Source organism: Salvia splendens, chromosome 4 (assembly GCF_004379255.2).
Source record: "Salvia splendens isolate huo1 chromosome 4, SspV2, whole genome shotgun sequence".
NCBI lineage: Eukaryota > Viridiplantae > Streptophyta > Magnoliopsida > Lamiales > Lamiaceae > Salvia > Salvia splendens.
Window position 1 is genome coordinate 35,561,617 of NC_056035.1, and position 24,469 is coordinate 35,586,085.

The 24,469-nt window shown below is 39.1% G+C and overlaps 2 protein-coding genes across 13 annotated transcripts; one reads left to right on the plus strand and one right to left on the minus strand.

The window, feature by feature from the left end:
• The first annotated feature begins 3,429 nt into the window (after nucleotides 1-3,429).
• Nucleotides 3,430-12,432, plus strand: LOC121799686 (probable disease resistance protein At1g58390). 11 transcript variants are annotated; one of them, XM_042199132.1, is made up of 9 exons: nucleotides 3,430-3,646; nucleotides 3,741-3,854; nucleotides 4,276-5,259; nucleotides 6,291-8,320; nucleotides 9,610-10,626; nucleotides 10,725-10,954; nucleotides 11,068-11,184; nucleotides 11,259-11,766; nucleotides 11,840-12,432. In XM_042199132.1, the coding sequence occupies exons 3-4, from the start codon at nucleotides 4,365-4,367 to the stop codon at nucleotides 8,087-8,089; spliced, it is 2,694 nt and encodes an 897-aa protein (XP_042055066.1). In that variant the 5' UTR covers nucleotides 3,430-3,646; nucleotides 3,741-3,854; nucleotides 4,276-4,364; the 3' UTR covers nucleotides 8,090-8,320; nucleotides 9,610-10,626; nucleotides 10,725-10,954; nucleotides 11,068-11,184; nucleotides 11,259-11,766; nucleotides 11,840-12,432. The 11 variants fall into 11 exon arrangements, with proteins under 11 accessions (XP_042055066.1, XP_042055067.1, XP_042055064.1 ...); XM_042199130.1 differs by lacking the exons at nucleotides 3,430-3,646; nucleotides 3,741-3,854 and having other exon boundaries at nucleotides 4,125-5,259; nucleotides 9,610-10,156; nucleotides 10,324-10,389; nucleotides 10,480-10,626; XM_042199133.1 differs by lacking the exon at nucleotides 3,430-3,646 and having other exon boundaries at nucleotides 3,658-3,854.
• Nucleotides 12,433-12,765: 333 nt separating this feature from the next.
• On the minus strand, nucleotides 12,766-23,713 carry LOC121799688. 2 transcript variants are annotated; one of them, XM_042199136.1, is made up of 5 exons: nucleotides 23,359-23,713; nucleotides 22,572-23,262; nucleotides 13,777-15,281; nucleotides 13,154-13,214; nucleotides 12,766-12,988 (listed from the first exon to the last, which is right to left on the minus strand). In XM_042199136.1, exons 2-5 carry the CDS (start codon nucleotides 23,242-23,244, stop codon nucleotides 12,984-12,986), a joined length of 2,244 nt encoding a protein of 747 aa, XP_042055070.1. In that variant the 5' UTR covers nucleotides 23,245-23,262; nucleotides 23,359-23,713; the 3' UTR covers nucleotides 12,766-12,983. The 2 variants fall into 2 exon arrangements, with proteins under 2 accessions (XP_042055070.1, XP_042055069.1); XM_042199135.1 differs by having other exon boundaries at nucleotides 22,572-23,713.
• Nucleotides 23,714-24,469: the final 756 nt, after the last annotated feature.

Consider the following 24,469-nt stretch of genomic DNA (forward strand, 5'->3'; position numbering starts at 1 on the left):
AGCGTAAAGTATGCAAACTGGTAAAGTCATTATATGGGTTGAAGCAAGCACCATTACAATGGCATTTGAAATTTGACAACGTGATGTTGGCAAATGGATTCACTATCAATGAGTGCGATAAGTGTGTTTACATTAAGAACACAGATAACGGTTTTGTTATTGTGTGTCTGTATGTTGATGATATGTTGATAATGGGCAGCAATAGTGCCATTATTAACGAGACAAAAAATATGTTGAAAAGAAATTTCGATATGAAAGATATGGGTCTAGCTGATGTGATTCTTGGAATCAAAATATTGAGGACTAATGAGGGAATTGCCTTAACGCAATCTCATTATGTTGAGAAAATGCTTAAGAAATTTAACTCGTCTGATTGTAAGCCAGCAAAGACTCCTTTGGAGCTCAATGTCTATCTGAGCAAGAATATGGGTGATTCTGTTGCTCAAGAAGAGTATGCAAAGGTCATAGGAAGTTTGATGTTTATCACAAACTGTACTCGACCTGATCTTGCTTGTCCTGTAAACAAGTTGAGCCGATTTACGAGCAACCCAAGTAAGGAACATTGGAAAGCTCTGTGTAGAGTTTTGAGATACTTGAAGTATACTCTTAACTTTGGGTTGCATTACACAAGATATCCCCAAGTACTTGACGGGTACTGTGATGCAAATTGGATCTCTGATTCAAAAGACTCATTTTCTACAAGTGGGTATGTGTTCACTGTTGGGGGGTGGTGCTGTCTCGTGGAAATCAACGAAACAGACGTGTATTGCTCGTTCCACCATGGAATCTGAGTTTATCGCTTTGGATAAAGCAGGGGAAGAAGCCGAGTGGCTTAGAAACTTCCTAGAAGATATTCCATGTTGGAATAAGCCAGTGCCGACAGTAGTGATACACTGTGATATCCAAGCAGCTATAGGTAGAGCACACAGTGGCTTATACAATGGTAAGTCTCGACATATTCGTCGGCGACATAATACCGTCAGACAATTGATCACAAGTGGTGTTATCACAGTTGACTATGTAAGGTCAGTGGATAACTTAGCGGATCCGTTAACAAAAGGTTTAAACCGTGATCAAATGCATAAATTGCTAAAAGGAAGGGGACTGAAAACCACATCTTAAAAGATGAGTATAGTGGTAACCCAACCATACGATTGGAGATCTCATGGGATTGGTTCAATGGGAAAACGAAGCTATACAAATCTAGCTGTAACACTTAGAAGATTTTTAATCTTCGCCCATTCTTTAGAAAGCTTTGAGTGTTGTAACCTGCAGGTGGTAAGAGGTTAAGTCTTTTGACTTTTAATGATTCTTGAAATCTCAAGGAGATGCAGTATGGCAGGATACTCATGAAGGAATCACCTATATAAGTGAGAAGTGAGGCCGCTTCGTGTGTGTGAGTCACTTATGAATTCCAAAGAGGTGTTCCACGGCCGAAACGGACACAAACGTGAGAACTGATGGAGTTGAGACAATATTGTGTTGATGCTATTGACTAGGCATACACCAAGGAGGAATAGTTCAAGGCATCGCGTCCACTAGTCCGCCGGTATGTCCGATAGTGTTGACTATGGAAGGTTCAAAACCACAAGTTACCTCTCCAAATACAGTATCGTTTCCTGAGAACTGAGCAAAAGAGTCTGCATACATGCATTTGTATCTGGTGTTGGTTTGAGCTTGCAGCGCTCTAACCAATGTGGGGGATTGTAGGAAACACGTGTGAAATGCCAAAAGGCTAGGCCTTTGGCCTTTCTCCTCCAAATGCATTATGAGGTGTCTTAAAACCAAGACTCTTCATGTAGGCTTTCATATCCTTAAATAGGTAGGATTTGGAAGAAGAGAACACACAATTAACAAACATTCTCTCTTCATCACTCAAGCATTATAGTGGGCATTCTAGGAGCATTGTCTAGCTCGGTTCTCGCCTCCAATTCAAGTTCGCCGGAGCCTACGAGTTTGAGGTGCTTCAACTCGATAGGAGGAAAGTCGTTTCATCTTTGGGGACATTACGCCAATCCGTGAGCACTAGCCGGAGCGTATTTCGTCTTGCGGAGAGAGGGTCACCTCGACTCGACTTAAGAAGACTATAGTTTGCATCTCTTTACTTTCGTTGTAATTTATTTGTTACATTTACCTTCCAGCTTTGTGTTTTTTGTAATAGTAAGGGTTGCCAGTGTAAAGACCACTATATTTCCAACAGTTGGGAGTTTAATCTTCTCTGGATATGTCTCCGTTGCTGCTATATTTGCTGTCCTACATAATAGAAAAGTAGTTTTGGGGAAAGTGTGTGCTTCTAAGAGCATCCGCAATAGCGGACGCGGGGCGGACGTCCGCTATTGCGTCAAAAATGATGGACTTGGACGTCGGCGACGGACGAGAGAGATCGTCCGTTGGTTTCCGCGGACGTTCGTCATGACGTCCGCTATTGCGGTGACACTAGACGTCCGAATTTTTTATTTTTGATTTTTTTTAAAAAAAAAACTCTATATATACGGCTCGTTGGCACGTTGCAAACTCTATATATACGATTTTTTAAAAAACTCTAACGCATGTATTATCGTCAAACTATACAGATTCAAGGCATAGCATGTACTTTGTTTGAATCGTTTTTTGGTTTGGAATGTTTTTTTTGGGTGAACTATGTATTTTTTTTAACTTAAATATGTATGTTTTTTTAAAAAATAAAGTAGTTGCATTTTTCTCGTATTCGTGTCGAAATTTTAATTCCGTGAAATTGCATTTTTGTGAATTTTGATTATTGTGGATGTCCGACGGGATGTCCTTAAGGATATCCGCTATTTTGGAGTGGGATGTCCTTGTGACGTGGCAGGAGGTGTTTTAGGATGTCCGCCGGGACATCCGTCCCTATTACTGATGCTCTAAAGAAGAGCTTTTGGTAGGATTAGTGCATAATTATGAAACTTTGGATAGTTATGTGCCTCTTTTGAATCTTGGTCTGCTCCACCACCAAATAGAATAGCAATGAAAGAAATTATGAGCATGATGTAAATTTTACACGGTTATTATATACAAATATATTTTTGGAGGATGTTTGCGTGTTATTCAAAGATTCAGATAATGAATTAGCAATTCCTAATCATTGAAGCTAAAGAACATACTCCCATAATATCTTTGGATGCACAAAAGTTTAGAAGAATGTGACTCAAACAATCTTATTTTTGGATTCTTCTCTCTTACTATGGGTGTGTTCTGAATATGTGTATGATTTATAGAAAATGATTCGTATAGAAATATACAGTTAGAGTTACTAGCATTAAAAAACTATCTAATGCTGATATAATTAATAAGTAACATTTTAGTAATTAACAATTTGCACAACAAACTATCGAATGCTTGATATAATTAGTACATTTTCTATTTTTTTAATTTATTGTCTCTCCTGTTTGACAAAATATTTCCAAAATTTTGCATTATATATTTATATTGTAAGAAAAATCGTTATTGCTACTCTATCCTAATTAAATTTTAGTAGTAGTATAATTTAAAAATTAATCAAAATATATTTAAATTGATGAATACAATTAATTATAGATGACGCTTTCACTGATCAACGGGTGAAAGATTTGGTGTGGCGGGAAGAGAGTTATCTACCCACCCTAAAATCTTCATTTTCGCTTCCGAATTGGTATCGCTGGATTGGTGTCTGCATAGTTGCTCGAATCAATGTGTTCAATTGCTATTGATGTGGTTCTGAATCCTCAATTTCTTTGATTTTTCAGTGGCTCAGCCAACATTGAAGATGAACTGGCGGAAAGACGGAAGAGAATTCTAGATGAATTTCAAAGAGTTGGTGAGAAAGCTAACCGGGTGCTAATGGCGATCTCAATGTATAGGTAATTTCTTGTCCAATATTATGTAATTTGAAGATGAATAAAATATGTTTAGAAAGGGGATGCTTACTTCTGTGTTATTCGGTCCGGTCGTTAGAATTGGAGGAAATTAGTCGTTTTATGTAAATTACATTATCATTTCGTTCCCTTGGACTTGGTCACATGGAACATGGTATTTTATAGGATGGTAGCTTTTCTTTATATAGTGAGAAATTTCAATATTCTGAAAGTCAGGGGACTTGTATATTTCACAGCTTATCAGTTAACAATAACACCTCACTACAAAGGCTTACACATATATGGCACTTCATTTGCTTTTATCTCTATAATTCCCTCTATTAGCCAGTCTCTCATAAAAATAAATCAAGTTTTAGTTGTTCATCAAATTTCAAAATGGCTGAAGCAGCAATCCTTGTTGCTTTAGAAACCCTTCGGAATCTGCTGCTTGATGAAACCAAATTCTTGTCGGGGGTGGGCAGTCAAGTGAAGGGATTGGAATCACAGATCAAGGAGATGCAGTGTCTGCTAGAGGACACCGACAGATCAAGACATCATGGAAGCAAGAGCGTTGGTTACTGGATTCTGGAAATCAGGGATCTCGTGCATCAAGCTGAGGATGTTATTGAAATTTATTCGGTTATTCAAGTTTCTATGAAAAGAGGAAGGGGCATTAGACAGTTTTTTCAAAGATTTTCTTGTGTCTCGAACCGCTGCTGCAGACTCCACAAGATTGGTTTGGAGATTTCAGAAATCAGAACAGATATTGGAAGGGTGTATAAAAGCATGCAAGAATATGGGCTAAGAAGTATTGTTCAAGAAGAAAACTCAGGTCCGGCAAGTGAAAACCAAATATGGAAAAGAAAAACATATTCCTTTGAAACCAATGATTGCTTTGTTGGAATGGAGGAAGATTTGAAGCGGCTTGTTTCTCTTACAGTTGATAATAACGTAAGCCGGATTATTTCTGTTTGGGGAATGGGTGGACTCGGAAAGACAACCATTGTTCGGAGAGTGTACAACCATGCTAATGTTAAGCATGCTTTTGATTCCTTTGCCTGGGTTTGTATTACTCAACAATGCCGAATTAGATTTGTTTTGGAAGAAGTCCGTAAGCAGTTAATGCCACAAAAGAAGGAAGATGCTATGCATCTAACTGATACAGAGTTGGTTGAGCAACTCTTTCAAGTCCAAAAAGAAAAAAGATGTCTGATTGTATTGGATGATCTCTGGAAAATTGAGCACCGGGATTGTCTGTTGGATATCTTTGTAGATAGCCAGATTTTGATGACAACTCGAAAACAGAATGTTGCAGATGTGGGATTATCCTACAAACTTGGGCTCCTAAACATGGCTGATGGCTGGCAACTGCTCAAATGCAAAGCATTTCCACGAGGCTGTGTCCCACCAGGTTGGTGTCCTCATGACATTGTGTGTTAATTTCTGCTTGGGTATTTATTTTTCTATTATATCATTTCTATGTCAGCTATTGTGTTGATCCTCATTAATACACAGTTGAACATTTCTCACAAATTCTTGTACACTAAATCAAAGTATAGTCTTTCCAGTCCCTGAATTTGATATGATCCGGCTTTTTTTTGGTCTTTTATATTTTCAAAATCAAACTTTTGAACAATACCTTATCAAATATCAACATGGACAAAGTAGTGCTGTCAGTCAAAATGATCAACTTGGTGATATGGTGTCAGTGCTCAAACGGAAAAAAGAGGACCAATTTTTCATATTATTTAAATATTAATTTTCTTTGGCAACTTTATTTTCCCTTTTTTGGTTTTGGTTTTGGTTTTAGTTTTGTTTTTCTGTTATGCACCGTGCCAGCCAATCACTGCCATCAGCCAGTCGTGTTTATGTAGATGTGTACTTGCAAACATTACAGATTATGAATCAAACTATATAGTGGGAAAACAATGAAACAATATAACCTGGAAAGAGTTTCTTTCAAAAAACATGTTGTGATATTAATCTGAACTGCATTTTTCAGTTTTTAATAAGTGTCTACAATTTTTAATTTGAAAGATAAGATGTATTAACATTTAGTAGTTATCATTAAGTTTACATTAATTTTCTTCCTGTTAATTGGGGCAACTAGGATATGATATCCAAAACTGGCTATTCATAAATTAGTATTTCTATGCCTATCTTTGCCCAACTTGAACATAAAAGTAAGTAGAGTTGCTCATATTGACTAGCAATTAGAGGTTGATGTCTTAAGGAGTACTAAAATTTTGTAAAGGACTATGTTGAGAACTTTTGAAATAGATATGATGATGGGCACGAGAAAGTAAATCAGTTTTTCATTCTATTGAGCCACTTTCCAAATATATATTATTTTCCATTGAATGTTATAGTACTAAACACAGTTTTTCGTTCTATTGAGCCACTATCCAAATTTACAAATATATATGCTTTAATATCTTGCAGACTTTTGGCCACAAATTGAATTGTTTGAGGAAGTTGGTAAGAAGATGGTGAAAATCTGTGGCTATCTACCATTAGTAATTTCTCTGCTGGGAGGGATCTTGAGCAAACGACAATTACTGAAAGAGTGGGAGTTGGTAAATAAAAATATTGATGATTACTTGTTTAGTGCTGGAAGCACGGATCAGGACAATAAGATTAATGCGGTAGTACTAGATTTAAGTTATGAGGACCTACCGTCTTACTTGAAACCTTGTTTTCTTTATATGGGTCAATTTGTAGAAGATCAATATGTATATGGTGACAATCTATACATGTTGTGGATAGCAGAAGGCTTGATTTCAGTCGAGAATCAAGCGAATGGGGAGACACTGATGGATGTTGCAGAACTCTACTTGAGTGAATTGGCATCTAGGTGCATGGTTGAAATTGTAGCTCAGGATACTGTATCAAGTAAACGCTATGCATCCTGCCATCTTCATGATGTCGTACGAGATCTATGTTTGCTGAAGGGGAAGAAGGAGGACTTTCGTCTCAAGGTTGTGAATTTTCAAGGGGGAAGACTTGATGTGTTGAGTCCATCTGTTTTGGGTATTAAAACACGATACTTGGCAATGCATTTTAGAGGCAAAGTGGAAGTAGAACATGATGAATTTACAACCAATCATGAAGAAACTACCAAACACATTCGATCTCTCAAGTTTATTTGTCATTCAAAACAGAGGAAGATCAACTTCCCGAAAAGTGTTCTTGAATATTTCTATAACTTCAAATTGCTCAGAGTTTTAGTATTTGAAGGCTGCAACTTCCAAGGAAGAAAGTTACCAAAAGAAATTGGTAATCTAATTCACCTTAGATACTTGCGCTTGCGAAATTGTGAATTTACTGAATTGCCATCCTCCATCAGCAACTTGATATACTTGTGCACGCTCGATCTATTCCATTCATGGGATGTCCGTATACCAAATGTTTTGCACAAACTGATTCGGTTGAAGCACTTGTTTCTTCCTGATTACCGAAAGACCAGCAATGCCATTGCCAGAAAATACAAGCTTAGCTTGGAAGGCCTAAGTAAGCTGGAGACACTGATCGGGTTTGACAGCTTGTTCCATGATTGGAAATCTGTGTCGAGAATGAAGAATCTCCGACGCCTTCGAGCCACAGTGCACGATGTAAAAACACTATCAGAAATCATTTATGATCTCAAAACATACAGGGATAATCTGCAAGAGTCTACACTTATAATCAGAGATGGTTGTGAGCTGACATCTTTGGAACAAGAAGTGCCAATTCTGAGGAAGCTGTTGACATGTCCCAATCTTCATTCCTTGTGGATAGACGTGCACACACCGAACCTGAAACAAGAAATCAAAACTGAGCTAGTTTTCCCAAGACTTGTGTTCTTGACATTGCGAAACTGCAAAATAGAGGATGACCCAATGCAGATGCTGGAGATACTTCCTTGCCTAGAATCTTTGTGCTTATGGCCAAGTTCTTATGTAGGGAAAAATATGACTTGTAGTGGATCAGGCTTCTGTAAACTCAAAACCATTCAGCTGTGGGGTTTACCAAATTTGACAGAGTGGAAAGTTGAGAAAGGAGCCATGCCGATCCTTTCTGAGCTTGAAATTAGGGACTGTCCAAAGTTGGGGAAGATTCAAGATGAACTGAGATCTATTACAAATTTGGAGAAACTGGAGATTTCTGAATTGCCAGGATTTGGAAAATGGGTTTCTGGGAGAAATAGAGGAGTTCAACACTGTTTTCCGTGCTCCTTTCGTCATCATCCCTCGAACGACTGATAGCAGGTGTCAAAAGAGGTTCAGATCAATTTCGAGCTGGATTGATGGGTAACATTTTTTGCCTAACTGGCTGAACTGCCCATTTAGCCCGAGGACTCTGCTCTAAAAATAGGCCCTGGGCCTGAAACTTCTGCTTCTGAGGTCAGCCTGGACCATCTTCTAGGCTTACTATATTCCGCTCCGACCCTTACTCAGAGAAAATCTCTATTCATGATGTAACTCCTGCTTCAGGTGAATAGCTTTTTTTACTTCCTAATGGTTAGTGCAATCCCACTCATGACTGCTTAACTTCTGCAGACATTTTTCATATGCATGTCTTGATCTTAGGCATGATAACTGAAACTTAAAACTTGCTTTTCTTAACACAACTGTTTTCCTGTAATATATTATAGGAAAACAGTTTTTTATTATTTCTATAACACTAAGTTTCCTTGTTCTGCAACTGTTGTCAATACTTTTCTTATTGAATTATAGACATAAATACAATGCCATTTCATTCTCATTTAGTACTTAAGCTGTGTATTAGACAATATATACTGATAAAGTTTATGCAGTATATATGTATAGTTCAAGAACTTACTTTTTCTTATATGTTAGATTAGGTTGCTACATTATTATATATGAGGAATAATTTGCCTACGTTTTGATTCATCCTTGTAATGGATTTTTATAATTAATTTTGTTGAGAGGAATGTTATGAAACTTTATTCTTGGATTCAAATGTTTATTAGTCTTGGTTTGTTCGAGTTGAATTGGATTAGTTGAAAGTACGTTCGAAGCAGTGATGTATCCCAGCCTGAGGCAATTGCTATATCCTCTTTTTTTTTTTGTGACAGTCAATCAGTACAGATTGATTTAAAATCTGACAAATTCTTTTGTCACATTCTTTTGTCACATTCTTCAGCTGAAATAGAGAAAAATGTTACCGTGATATACTTGTATTCTTTAATGTAGCTTGCATATGCACTTATATATGACCCTAATTATATACTGTGTTCTATGTTTACTGCATTTTCTCCTTTCATATGGAAGGATGAAAAAAAATCATAAAGCAGGAGATGCAGTTTAAGTAAATAAATTAAAGAAAAAGGTTCATAATAATTCCATGCTTTGGATACAAGTTGTTCCTTGATTGCTAATGAGGTAAAGCTAAACTGCTAGTTTCTTAACATATCTTTATTCTTCTTTATCATTTTAAAAGATGATCCTTTATTTTCTAATCTTAGTAAAGTAAAATGAAAACTGAAAACAAAAAAAGTAATAGTGAGATATATATAAGGAAAACTTGCCTGTGGAGAAACAGACTATGAAAGGAACTAACTTTAGACCATTTCTAATTTCTTTTGGAACTCTTAACTGTTAGATCTTTATTAAACTTTTAAGCTGCATAACTATTTTGTGTATACTTTCTCTGCTAGCCGCTTACCTCACAGTTAGTAATATACAAGTACTTGCATTGTTTTTGTTTTAACATAGAAGATTGTAACACACATAAATTACTTCCTTTGCACCCTCTTTAGGTTCATTGAAGAAATGAGTGATGAAGAAAGCTTACGCGACTATCTGTTTAAACTGACCATGCAACAGCAATGGGAAAAAGTGGCGAAGAAATATGAGGAAGATACAAATGCTCATACTCTCATGCTGACCAAATTAGAGGACACTGCTTTCCATATAGCTATCTCCAGTTACAACCCTGATTGCTGCAACGCATCCCATGAAAGCTTCACTCAAAAAATGTACTCTTTGATGGATAATACAAATTCATTATGTAAAGTGCTCAAGATGCCTAACACGAGAGGAGACACCCCTCTCCATCTTGCAGCTGCAGTTGGATGGGAGTCCTTGTGTGCACACTTATAGCTTCAGTGGATCCAAATCTCATTGAGATCCGCAATGCTAATGGTGAGACGCCGTTGTTCATTGCAGCTCATCACGGCAACCTTGATACGTTTGTCTCACTCCATGACATCTACAAAAAAGCCAAGGAATAGGCTGATGGGTCTCTCTGCAGGAGGAAAGATGGGAATACCGTCTTGCACTCTGCAATTTCTGGGGAATACTTCAGTAAGTGTTTTTTGAAGATATGTTTGCATATACACATGATGAATGTGCAATAATATGGTGCTTGATATGCATTTTTGCTACTGAATTACCCTACTTTATATTGGAGCACTACAAGATGCTTCTCAATTATTTTAATGTTGATGGAGAGAACCCTCTCCATGTTTTAGCAAGGAAGCCTAACTTGTTCAAAAGCAACTCACAGCTTGGATCCTACGAATCAATGATCTACAACTGTAAGAATCCTAGTTTCAGATTCTCTCTATACATATAATCAGTTGCATAAGTTTTGGAGGTGCTAATGGAATTTATGGTATGTGGATAAGTTGTATTTGTTGATGTTCTGAAGAAACAACCCAATCACAAATCCACACCGATTAATGGCTCAAGAAATGACAAATTCCCAGAGAACTACAAGACATGTGTGAGCATCTTCCGTCTATTATGGAATCCAGTTTACGAGAGTATTAAAGGTGATCATCAATCAGCTTTATGCTTCATGTATGTATTATTCTCAAATTGACCAAATCTTTTATAGATTAAACCATATTACTTGCCCCTGCATTTCCAGATGGCCTTTCTAGATCTGAGAATAAAAAGAGTATTCCAAATGATGTAGAAGATCAACCGTACGAGGAGCATGTCGTTCCAATATATGAGAGTTTCTTAGATGAATACAACCCAAATCATATTTACCAAAAAAATTATCCGTATGATTTTGAAAAATAACAAGGTGTCTACCCTTCGTCTCCAGCTGGTTGTTCAAGATCCAATAAAAAAGATGCTGTTCTACTGATAAAAGTATGGATTAGTTTGTTTATTTATAATAAGAAAGTGGACAATACTTGTTGCATCTCATTTATAAATTCTTTTTAATAACTGGATGTAATTTTTTTTGTGGACTTGCTGTTCAGACAAAGGTGCAGAGGCAGAGAGCAAAGATTATGGTTCCTATCCTCCCAATTACACTACTTGCATTTTGATTTTCAAATTCGCCACAAAGGTCATCATCCTAACAGTTCTTGGAGTTGGTAAGTAGTAGCTCTAGTTTGCTTTTAACAAAATTAGTAGAAATTTTAAAGAGCTGGCATGTACACATCAACAGGGTTCTTGAAGATACAAAAGATTCACGAGAAGAAAGTTCGACACTGTCATGCGATGCAGATCATGGATAAGATGATCGAGTTCGAACCAAGTTACAAATATGATAGCAATGGGCAGCGCCCCGCCCATCCCTCAGAAGCATCGAGTAGTATTCCGAGTATGCCTCCGAGACCACAAAATCTAACATCGAAGTGAAGGACAGTACTCCACTACTGGTAGCTGCTAAAATGGGAATCCCAGAAATGGTGAAGAAGATACTTGATGCTGTTCCCGTAGCCATCCAAGATCAAGACTCGGAAGGGAAGAATGTGCTGATGGTGGCAGCAGAGCACAGGCAAACATATGTGTTTGATTTTCTCGTGCAGAGAAAGCTCCCCGAATACGTGTTTCACCATTTTGACAATGAAGGGAATAGCATCCTCCACCTCGCTGCGAAGCTGGGAGAGAAGCAGCCGTGGCGCATTCCTGGTGCTGCTCTGCAGATGCAATGGGAGATCAAATGGTACAAGGTAAGCTACTATTGTATCATATGTTTATACTCATCGTTACGTCGTGATCGTATGAGGCTGTTGTTGTTTGCAGCATGTGAAGAGATGCGTTCCAGCGGTGTGTTACAGCCACCACAACGCGAAGGGCGAGACTCCAAGGAAGATCTTCTCACAAACACATGACGAGTGGCTGGTCAAAACCTCGGAATCATGCTCCGTGGTGGCTGCGCTCATCGCCACGGTCCCTGGCAGCCTAGACGACGGGTACCCTATCCTAAGAGAGCGCAGGGCCTTCGACATCTTCTCAATCGCTTCGCTGATCGCGCTCTGCCTGTCCATCACGGCGCTCGTGTTCTTCCTTGCAATCATCACCTAGCGGTTCGAAGAGCGCGATTTCAAGCGAGACCTGCCTCGGAAGCGTCTTGCGGTGATACCAGTCATGCTATTTGCAATGGGGCAGTTGCCTTTATACTTTGATCTTCTTTGGGCAGCCTACGTTAAAGTCCCTCTACGCAGCTACAAGATCTTTTTACACTAGAACCCTCCTTGCGTTTCATTGTTAAGTCTCCATGGACTCATTAATCCTTTCAATTCCCATGATTTTCACAAACCCTTTTGGCCTATAGAAATACTATCTTCTCCTACCTTTGTCTTTTTAAAGTAAAAATTATTTTCATTTTGATTCAATTATTAAAATTAGAAACCTTTTATTTTAGAAAACATTTTAATTGTGTTGTTTTTAAACAAGTTTACAATAAATCTAGTCGAAAAAATTCGACAATCAGTAAACAATTTTTCGTCACAATTTTTTCCAGAATTGGGGCGGCGGATAATTAATTAAAGTGTGTTTGTTGAAAAGCTGATGGGAAACTCTAATCAACTATACATAACATGCTTAAAATACTCAAATCACATACGGAGTTGGAGATTTTTACCCAATAAATCTTCAAGTTGACGTAAAAGATAATTTCCAAAACCACGACAGACCTCATGATCTAACCCAAATTGGTTAAGGCGAGGTGGAAAATAAATACATTTATTAACATAAGCTTACTACAAAGTGAATATGTCTATACAATACAGCAAATAAAAGAAAATGTCGCATGCTAAACAACTGTTCTTCCATCTCCTACCATTTCTACCCTAAATTCACACCTTGATCTTTGCATATGGAACTTCTCTATAGTTTTAGATTCTATACTTTTATCATATCAACAAACCAGCTCCATGCACCCATATCATCCTGCAAAAGACGAGGATTAATCTTCGCTAACATCTTTCGTTCTCGCTAATATTTTATATGAAATTTTGTATATAAGCAGTAAACAACAGACCAAACTTAACAAAACTTAGACTAGACACAGATGAATCATGGAGATCAGTACTTGTTTCACATTTCAAAACATACCTTCGGAGCTCCTCCGGAATCCCGATGATACGCTCCTGCTTCTTCTTCTCTTTGATAAATCCTACCAGATGATGAATTTAGCGCTATCAACACATCTATCTAAATCAGCAAAAATCATGTCACCAAGAAAATGTAGAGTAATGGGGCCACTGACTTTTTTCTGCCTTACTAAATCAATCTATGAGAATATAAACTAGGAACGAATAAAGTTACTGAATTCACTGTATAATTCACAGACAGGTACATCCTGAAAGATGCTCATCAACTCTGAAGAGAACAACAGATAATCTGAGTGGCAAAAAATGATAATTTTATATAGCAGGAGTTAATTGTTATGTCTTTACAACGTGCAAGTGCTAGTGCGAGTGCTAGTGCTTTTAACAGAAATCCAGAAAAAGCCTGCTTTTGACATTTTGACAATAGTATGCTCTAAAACAGCATAACCGACCTATTTGATAATTTCACGTTCTAGATGAAAGCATTGAGATATTTAATGGAGTTTCCGCTTAAAGTTAACAGTAAATTCTGAAGGAGAGACCAAGTCGTTCACTATGTTAGATATGTATATTCGACAATATACTTCTTAAACACAGAACATGAACAGAAAGAAAGTAATGCAGTACCTTAGAGTTTAGAAGGGGCAGAGACGCTTGTCTTGCCGCCTTTTGTGGTTCATTTAAGTAGCGAATCTCCTGAATCTGCTGTGCTATATCCTCCAAAATTTTCAACTGTAAAGGTTTAGTTTCTTGGTTCTCGAAAGAGAAGTTAAGTTTCTCTTTTCCTTCTTGAACACGTTTTAAGCGTTCTTCAAGCTGAACGATCTCACTGTCGATTTTTAGCATTTCATTATCCAAGGATGACATGGAACTACGTCGCAGGCTCAGAGAACTTCTACGGGAAATTGGTGGAAGACAGCTAGGTAAATCTAGACTGATTTTCTTCACAAAAGACTCATTTTTCCTCTCAGGTGCAGCTCCAGATTGAACAGAGTCCATCTCACGTACTTTTGAAGAACTACTGGCTGTAAGCTGATCGCCTTTATCTGCAGTTGCCTCTCTGCGTAGGTTGATGCCATCACCAATAACATGAACATCGTGAGGAATTTGACCTAGAGTTGGATCAGTTGAACTGCAGTATCCAAGAGGTGCATCTTTTTCCTGCTGCTTCAGAGTTGGGTTGTAATTCAGATCACTTTTCTCGGTTTCATAACAAATTTTAATAACCTTGTGAGCAAGTTTATGTCCTTGGTTCAACTTTTGCATCATCACATGCCCTTTTGTATGGCAGGGAATGGCTGTTGGAGTCAATTGTATGTTTTTGCCAGGAGATTTTACCTTCTCCTGAAGATCCATTGTCCCAAAACTACTATGAAGCGATGCATCAGAGTTTTCATTCGAGTCATTAAGGCTTTCAAAGCATGATTGTTCATCGTATGGTTGGAATGGCGATTCTATACCAGAGGTAGGTTTACTTTTGAACTGACTCACAAGATCATCGTGCACACTTTTATTTTCCACTTTTACCTTCTCCTCAGAAGATGCAGCAAGCTGGTCCTGAAATAAAAATGGATCATCGTTGGGATGATTTGGAGGACTAAACATTTGTGTAGCATCATCTCCATCTGAACAATCTCCAGTTGATTGTTCATTCCCTCGAAAAACCATTTCTCTATATGTTTCAACTTCCTTTTCTAGAAAGAGTTTCTCCTTTTCCCTTCTCATAAGAATTTCTTGGATAATGTCCATTTCCTCATCATCGTAAGCAGACTTTTCTTCTATTATCCTCTGATACTGCCGAGCTTCCATTTCTATGGATGCCTTTTCCTCCTGCAAACGCAAAATCATAGCCATAGCCTCATCGGCAGCACTAGCAGAAGCTCTTCTCTCCTTTTCAAGCTCAATATAAAGGGAAGCCCGAGTAACACGTTCCCTTTCAAGTGCTTGTTCTAAGACCCTGATTTTATTTTTCTCATATCCACCACAACTTTGAACCTCTAGCTGATCATATTGTCGCTCTTCGCCAGATACCACGCTTTCCTTCACGTTCTTATCTTCATCAGAAGACAGATATATTTCGTCTCTGCTGATAGTCCTCAGCCTCCCTCTCATCATCTTGGGAACTTTATCATCTAAAATTCAAACCCTTGAATTTAGAGGATTACGCATGAGGATGATTTAATACTAGATAAACAATTTTGCATTATATTGGCATCTGTTAGTAAATAATGTTAATCAATATGTCCATCTCATGCTGTAGATCAGACAGAAGAATAAGAAACAGGAACAATACAATGCAGAGTAGGGGGAATGCCGATTTTTCACATCGCAAGAAAGTTTCTTGCCAACTTTTAGAAAATGAAGTTTTATACCTGCCGAACAAATTTACTAACAAGCTCTTGTCATACAATAAACACACTTATGTTCTTATTTTTTCCTCCCACCCTCTCACATCAACACAAATCACCCCCGTCTCACCCACCCACTCGACAAACCCGTCTGCTTAAAGAAGTAAACCACAGTCTTGACAATGAGCTCTTTTAAAAAAGGAGTTTGAGAATTATAAGTTTACACGATTGTGTAAACCTGAATTGATATGCTTATTTATTTGTTGAAAATGTGGCACAAAAAATTACACAAGGGTAGAAAAGGCTGCGATAGATGCCATAGTTCTCTAAAATAATGGTGCAAGCTATGCAAACAAACCAAGGTGCAAACTATGCAAACAAACCAAGGTGCAACACACGAGACCAAGAGCCGAAATGCATATACAGATGGGATAATGCCATGGTTTCACAGCAGGAAAAAAGGGCACAAAGCTTACGCCACTTTGTCTTCTCCAAATAAATCAGTCAGTTCAGAAAACAGAACACCACAAAATAGTGCCCTAACACATTACATGAGGAAATCAGAAATGATCTTCTCAGATGCCATTAGCCTAGTTTGATATCACACGTCTTGAAGCCAGAATGCATTCTTTTCATTCCGTCTGAGTCAATCCATAATTTTTTTCCACTCACTCATTCAATGACATTTTCCAAGAATTTTAGAGGACTTGTATGTAGGTAAAAAAATAGTAGTATAGTTTTCCTAGTGTTTAATAGAAGGCATAAATGAATCTCCACCACTCAAAATGGGTATAAAACATCTACTTCAGATGAGTGGCCAAAGTTAAATAGGCAAATATGTGTCTTTCCCTGTTATTTTTATATTTTATTTTTTCTCCTTTTTTCTACTCCAATCATCACACGCAAACTAAAGCTGAATCAGTCAAATGCAGTTCATAGCTCTTGGCACACCTTATGCATTAGTATTGTAATAATGGAGTGCTCATTTCAGTTGGAAGAAGCTCGGCTAGAAAGGAGTTCGGTAAGCTCGGCTTACCGAGCTGGAACTAGCCTGGAACTAGGAGAAGAAGAAGGCAGAAGAAGGAAGCTCGGCTTTGAGCTGGAACTAGCCGAGAAGGAGGAGTTCGGTCTTGAGCCGAGGAAGGAGTTCGGTCTTGAACCGAGGAAGGAGTTCGGTCTTGAACCGAGAAGGAAGAAGCAACCTAGCCGAACTAGCCGTTGGAGCAGCAGTTAGTTAGCTGAGATGTAGCGGTTATTCTTCTTGCTTTCTTGATTCTTCTTGTAGTTAGTTAGTAGCAGTTGCTACTTGATTGTAGAGCTTTAAATAGCTCACCGTGTATGTAGTTTAGAAAGAGTTTTTAATCAATAAAGAGTTTTCCAGTTTCTCTCCAAGATTATCATCTTCAATACTCAAAGTGTGAGTGTGTGTGTTTCTGCATTGTGTGATCTCATACAACAGTGAGTGTGTGTGTGATCTTCTTGAGTGTGTGAAATCCTTGTGTGCGTAAATCCCAACAAGTGGCGCCGTCTGTGGGAAGGGATATTGAAGCTGATTTGCAGAGGATCAAACGGTTTCAGAGATGGCAGCAAGGCTTGATGCAGAAAAATTCACAGGCAAGAATGATTATAGCCTGTGGAAGATGAAGATGAAGGCGGTTTTGATTCAACAAGGCTTGGCCGCAGTTCTTGCAAAACCAGAGGAGAAAGGAAAGGCTCCAGTGCTTGATGATAAAGCTCAGGCAAAGATGGAGGAGATGCAGCTCAAGGCACATTCTGCAGTGATTCTGTGCCTTGGAGATAAGGTCTTGAGGGAAGTTCAAGAAGCCAAGACTGCGGTGGAGATCTTGGACAAGTTAGATGAAGTTTACTTGGCCAAATCCTTGGCTAACCGGCTGTATCTCAAGAAGAGGCTGTATGCCTATAGTTTTTCTGGAGATAGGTCCATCATTGAGCAGCTAGAGGAGTTCAACAAGATCATTGATGACCTGGGATCTGTTGATGTCAAGATTTCAGATGAGGATAAGGCCATTCTCACATTGAATGCCTTGCCTAGCTCGTATGACCAGCTAAGTGATGCAATTATCTATGGAAGAGATAAACCTATCACCTATGCAGAAGTCTATTCAGCCTTGATGGCCAAAGAACTCCAGAAGACAGCCAACAGAGGCTCTGCAAGCTCCAATGTTCAAGCTGCAGAGGCCTTGAATGTGAAGAAGTTCAAGAAGCAGAACTTCAAGAAGAAGTTTGAGGGCCCTAAACCCTCAAGTTCTGATGCTCAGAAGGAAACCAGAGCTTGCTATTGGTGCAAGAAACCTGGACATTTGAAGAAAGATTGTCATGCATGGAAGAGAAAGATGGCCTCTGAGGGACACAACCAATCTGATTGTGTGGAGAGTGCTGATCCCCCGGCTCAACTCATGAATATTAGTGACAATGGGGTCAGTCACAGGTGGATAATGGACTCGGGGTGCAGCTTCCATATGTGCCCCAATAGAAGCTGGTTTCATGATCTTCAAGAAGCATCGGGTACGGTTGTTCTTGGAAACAATCATACTTGTCAGATCAGAGGAATAGGGAAGGTAAAGCTAAGCCTACAAGATGGCTCTATAAAGATCCTAACTGGGGTGAGGTATATTCCAGAAGTGAAGAGGAATCTCATCTCATTGGGAATGCTGGAGCAGAAAGGGTTCACCATATTGATGAGTCAAGGAAAATTGTTTGTTAAATCTGGAGATGCAGTGATGATGGAGGCTGACAGAGAGCATATTCTCTATTATCTGAAGGCTAAGGCTGTTGATGGAGAAAGCAATGCAGTGTCAGATGATTCCATAATGCTATGGCACAAGAGATTGGGCCACCCAGCTGAAGGAAGCTTGAAAGAACTCATCAAGAAGGGTCTGATCTCTGGAGATTTCAACAAGATGAACCCCTGTGAGCAGTGTATACTTGGAAAGGCTAAGAAGGCACCCTATCCTACAGGTATTCACTCTTCTACAGCCCCTTTAGACTACATACATAGTGATCTTTGGGGGCCTTCACCGGTGTGTTCAATTGGTGGAGGAAAGTATTATCTAGCTATCATTGATGACTATACAAGGAAGCTGTGGGTATATATTCTTAAAGAAAAATCTGAAACACTCACAAAGTTCAAGATATGGTGTAAGGAGGTTGAGCTAGAGAAGGGTAGAAGTGTTAAATGCTTAAGGACAGACAATGGCCTAGAGTTCTTGTCTGCTGAGTTTGATCTGTTTTGTAAAGAGAAGGGTATGAAGAGGCACCGGACTGTTCCTGGTAATCCTCAGCAAAATGGTGTTGTGGAGAGGATGAATAGGACAATCCTAGAGAGGGTGAGGTGCCTACTTCTTGGTTCTGGTTTGAGCAGCAGATTCTGGGGTGAGGCTGTGTATACAGCAGCCTATCTCATCAATAAATGCCCATCTACTGCCCTGAAATCTGAAACTCCTGATTACATGTGGTATGGAGCTCATAGTGACTACTCAAAATACAAGGTGTTTGGGTGTGCAGCCTATGCTCATGCTAGGCAAAGTAAGCTTGAAGCTAGGGCTCTGAAATGTATCTTGTTGGGGTATCAGAGGGGTGTTAAGGGGTATAGGCTCTGGTGTATTGAGCCCGGTAAGCAGAAGGTCTTGGTGAGTAGGGATGTGGTGTTCTTGGAGGATCAGATGCCATACCTAAAAGATAAGCTGGACTCCAGTGAAGATGAGGGTGATTTCTTCAAGGTGGAGCCTGTGGGGGTTGGCCTAGGAGCAGGTGGAGTTATTGACTCAGGGAGTGAGTCTGATTCAGATAAAGAAGAGGCTCCAACTCAGGGCAACCAGGCTGGTGAGTCTATATCAGACTCTATCAGAGACTATCAGCTTGCAAGGGACAGAGTTAGAAGAGAAACAAGGCCACCAACAAAGTTCTCTGATGTTGTGTATTATGCTCTGTGTGCAGCTGAAAGTATTGATGGCGCAGATCCACTCACATATAAGGAAGCTATGCAGAGTAAAGATAGAGAAAGATGGATTGAAGCCATGAATGAGGAAATAGAGTCTTTACTCAAGAACAAAACATGGATTTTGGTGGACAAATCCAAGCTGAATACAGATGGAAAGGAGAGGAAGCTGATCAGTTGCAAGTGGTTGTTTAAAAAGAAGGTAGAGACCACTGATAAAGACAGAATCAGGTTCAAGGCAAGGCTGGTGGCTAGAGGCTTTACACAGCAGGAGGGAATCGATTTCAATGAAGTGTTTGCACCTGTTGTGAAGCACACTTCGATTAGGATTCTATTGGCTGTGGTGAATCAGCTTGACTGGGAGCTACAACAGCTTGATGTGAAGACAGCTTTCCTAAATGGAGATCTAGAGGAAACTATCTTCATGGAACAGCCAGAGGGCTATGTGAAGATTGGAGAAGAAGGCAAGGTGTGCCTGTTACAGAAAAGTCTTTATGGACTTAAGCAAAGTCCTAGACAGTGGAATAAGAAGTTTGATGCACAGATGAAGAAGATTGGCTTCTCCAAGTCAGAATATGATGATTGCATTTACATCAAGAAGGCAGGCAAGACTCCCATTGCCTACCTATTACTCTATGTGGATGATATGCTACTTGCAGGGCCTTCTATGACAGAAATTCAGAAAGTTAAACAAGATCTGAAGTCAAGCTTTGAAATGAAGGATCTAGGAGAGTCAAGGAAGATCCTAGGCATACATATTCAGAGAGATAGAGGCTGCAAGAAGCTGTGGATGCTGCAAACTGACTATATTGAGAAAGTTTTGCAGAGATTCAAAATGGAAAATGCAAAAGCTGCATCAACTCCTCTGTCCCAGAGTTTTAAGCTATCAAAGGAACAAGCCCCTAAAACTAAGCAAGAGGCTGATGAGATGGAGGCTATCCCTTATGCTAGTGTTGTTGGGAGTATCATGTACACTATGATTTGTACAAGACCAGATCTTGCTCATGCTATCTCAGTGACTAGCAGATACATGGCAGACCCGGGGAAGGAGCATTGGAATGCTCTTAAGTGGATATTGAGGTACATGAAGTCAACTAAGGACTGGGGGATTGTGTTCAATGGCTGGGAAGGTGAATCTGAGGAGGTTGTGCAGGGCTATTGTGATGCAGACTATGCTGCAAACCTGGACAACAGAAAGTCCCAAACAGGTTATCTTTTCACCATGTTTGGAACTGTAATCAGCTGGAAGTCAGGGTTGCAAAGTGTTGTTGCTCTCTCAACAACAGAATCAGAGTATATAGCTCTCACTGCAGCTGTACAGGAGAGCTTTTGGATTCAGGGAGTGATTTCTGACTTTGGTTTTGACCAAAAGACAATGGTGATTCATTGTGACAGCAGCTCAGCTATGTGCTTGGCTAAACATCCGGGTTTTCATGAAAGGAGCAAGCACATAGACATAAAGTTGCATTTCATTAGAGATGAGATTGAAAAGGGGAGAGTGAAGGTGATTAAGATTAACACCTTGCACAATCCGGCTGACATGCTAACAAAGTCTCTAGGTAGAGACAAGTTTGATCATTGCAAGAAATTGATCAATGTTTGTGCAAGAACTGAGATGAGCCCTCAGGTGGAGAATTGTAATAATGGAGTGCTCATTTCAGTTGGAAGAAGCTCGGCTAGAAAGGAGTTCGGTAAGCTCGGCTTACCGAGCTGGAACTAGCCTGGAACTAGGAGAAGAAGAAGGCAGAAGAAGGAAGCTCGGCTTTGAGCTGGAACTAGCCGAGAAGGAGGAGTTCGGTCTTGAGCCGAGGAAGGAGTTCGGTCTTGAACCGAGGAAGAAGTTCGGTCTTGAACCGAGAAGGAAGAAGCAACCTAGCCGAACTAGCCGTTGGAGCAGCAGTTAGTTAGCTGAGATGTAGCGGTTATTCTTCTTGCTTTCTTGATTCTTCTTGTAGTTAGTTAGTAGCAGTTGCTACTTGATTGTAGAGCTTTAAATAGCTCACCGTGTATGTAGTTTAGAAAGAGTTTTTAATCAATAAAGAGTTTTCCAGTTTCTCTCCAAGATTATCATCTTCAATACTCAAAGTGTGAGTGTGTGTGTTTCTGCATTGTGTGATCTCATACAACAGTGAGTGTGTGTGTGATCTTCTTGAGTGTGTGAAATCCTTGTGTGCGTAAATCCCAACAAGTATTATTTGCGGCTTCTAAGAACCTCACAACACAAGGAAAACCAGAAAAGCACAAGGAAAGAATATCAACGCAGATTTGTCAAGAAAAACCATCAAAAGCTATTCTCACCCTTTAGTTCTAGAAAAAGTGAATGGAAAGTTGGTAACAGAATGCTTAAACAAGTTCCTCAAAGAAGTAAATGGAAAATTCAAATTTTGGTGAAAAATGAGAAGGTATTTCAAAAAATTCCAAGCTCGGGTGTGCTACACACTGATTAAAGAAAAAATATGGAGTAATAAAATAGGGGCCTTGGTGATTTGCTTAATATATTCATTAATTACAAACTAGCAATAAATACAATTTTAGTAGGTGAGTTATGATTTATTGTTTTAGTAGATATACAGATGCTAGCACATAATCTGACCAAAATGATTTAATTTTCTGTTCAACTAAGCCAATGACGGAGGCGAATGGAATCCAAAAAATAGCAAATTGCTCGCTTTACTTAGACTCCTATTTCATCTAAAAAACAGTGGTCTTTTCAAGAATGGTTAAAGTTTCAAGTGATTCAAAGAATTTACTGAATATGGTTAATTTAAGAAACCTGCAATTAAATTTATCCAAGTACATGTAAAAAACATTGAGGGACAGATCGAGAATATGAAAATGAAATACAGGCCCCCATTAAATGATTTTAGCAATGAGAAACGATAAGTCACAAAGAATAAATGCGTGCATTAGTTATTCTACAAGTAGACAGCCTACTAAATCCAAGTGGGTAAATTGGTTGGAGATATAGGTACCAGTCATAGTTAGTTCAGGTAAAGCAACAGAGAGAAATCAGGTTCTCAAACAAAACTCAACATTAGATGGCCTTGAAAATTGAAATAATTAAATAACCCAATACAGAAAGACACTTGAACATAATTCAAGATGGTATAACTCACATTCAAGATTATGATTTCCAGAATTATCAGTGAGCAGCGAGCCACGTTCCGAGCACCAGCTGCCCCTCTTATTTTTGTTAATATGAAGACCACGTTTTGAATCTAAGACCTCCTCATTAGAAGCAGAATCACAACTCAAAAGAGATGAACTCCTCCCATGACTACCAGTCCCTTTCCTGCTGCATAATCGAGTCTTTGGCCTATAACTCAAAACCCCTTTCCCCTTCACATCAATCTTCCCAGTCCTTGAACTAATTTCCCTACGAACCACATTTGCAGAGCCCCTAGAATCTGATATGGAAGAGCTACAAGATGCATTGCCTTCTAGCTCAATAATCCCAAAACCACCGTTATCACCAGAAACACTGGCATCATACTTTCTGGGAGATGCGGAATTACTAAATGGGAATTTCTGCCTAACAGAGAGATGAACATCTGACAATTTCTGGATAGGAAAATCAATTAACAACCTGTTAAAGCACAAACTTCTACTATGAACATTGATAAACATTCCATCACAAGGGCATGGCAAATTCAGCCCAAAAAAGCCCAGGAATTTCGAGGCAATGTAAGCAGCAGAGGATGCGCAAAGCAACAAGTATGCAATTGTAAGATCAAGAAAAGCAGCCACCAAACCACTCAAGCTCCACATTTGCACAGCGTGGCACGCCATTTCTCATTGGAATTCCACCTGATCCCAACCAAGATTCAAACTTTACAACAAACTAACAAAAGAGAATCGATTTTCTCAAAGAAATAACAAAAGCAAGCATGTTGAATCACGAACTCTCATCAAAAGAGACTATGTATAGATAACCCCCATGAGATAGAGGCGGAAACATGCAGGGAAATCTGCGCACTTTCAAATAAGAAAATTTGGCCACAAATCCGTATCAATTTTCAGCAAAGCGAGACCACCAACAGCTAATATGCACAAGGAAGGCAGAAATTGAGTAAAGTACTGAATCTTTACGGGAATAAATTAATCGGAATCTTGGCAATGAATAATAAAGGGTAAACTTTCTCATAACAGAGGGTATAGGGGTTCATGATTGGAAATGAAATGAAATAAAATAAAAGGCGAGAAAATGGAATGATAATAAATGCGTGCTGCATTTGTTTGCTAGGGATGGAATTGAACTGCCAGCCAAAGGTTATTTCTTCGCCTTATTTTCTCACATCAATAACTCTGCCCAAAAACGACAACGTAGAATCAGACTTCTATAAGCATCCACAACCGTGCTCTTGCCAACGAGCACGATTGTGGGCTCGGCAGCACTTTTTCTGTCTGTGCTTAGGCAAGAGCACAACACCCACACCCATGCTCTTCCGCAAGGACGAGCACAAGGGTCCCACCGTTCTATTATTCAATTTAAATAAAAATATTTCCACAAAATTAAAATACATTAAAAATACCCGGAATAACATTACAAAATACATTAAAAATTAAAAACTACATAATTAAAATCCTAAAAAATAAAAATTACATAATTAAAATTCTAAAAATTAAAAATTACATAATTAAACTCCTACAAATTAAAAATTACATAATTAAACTCCTAAAAATTAAAAATTACATAATTAAAGGCTAAAAATACTCTCGTGGAAGACTATTCATCCGGCGGCACTACCCCCAATTGTTTTTGGAGGCCCAATATCATGACCTCATGCGATCGAAGTTGCGCGGGAGTCATAGTTGACCTATCGGCCATATTGAGTTGGGCCAAAATCCCCACAACGAGTTGGTGGGGGGTGGAGGTGGCGCATAGGCAACGGGAACGGGAGCGGGTTCGGGAGCATCGGCGGTTGGCCGCCGCCTTTTTCCTTCCTTGCGGTCGGCGTTGGGAACCGCTCGGACCGGCGTCGGGGCTACCCAAATTAGCTCCGGCAAGTTGGCT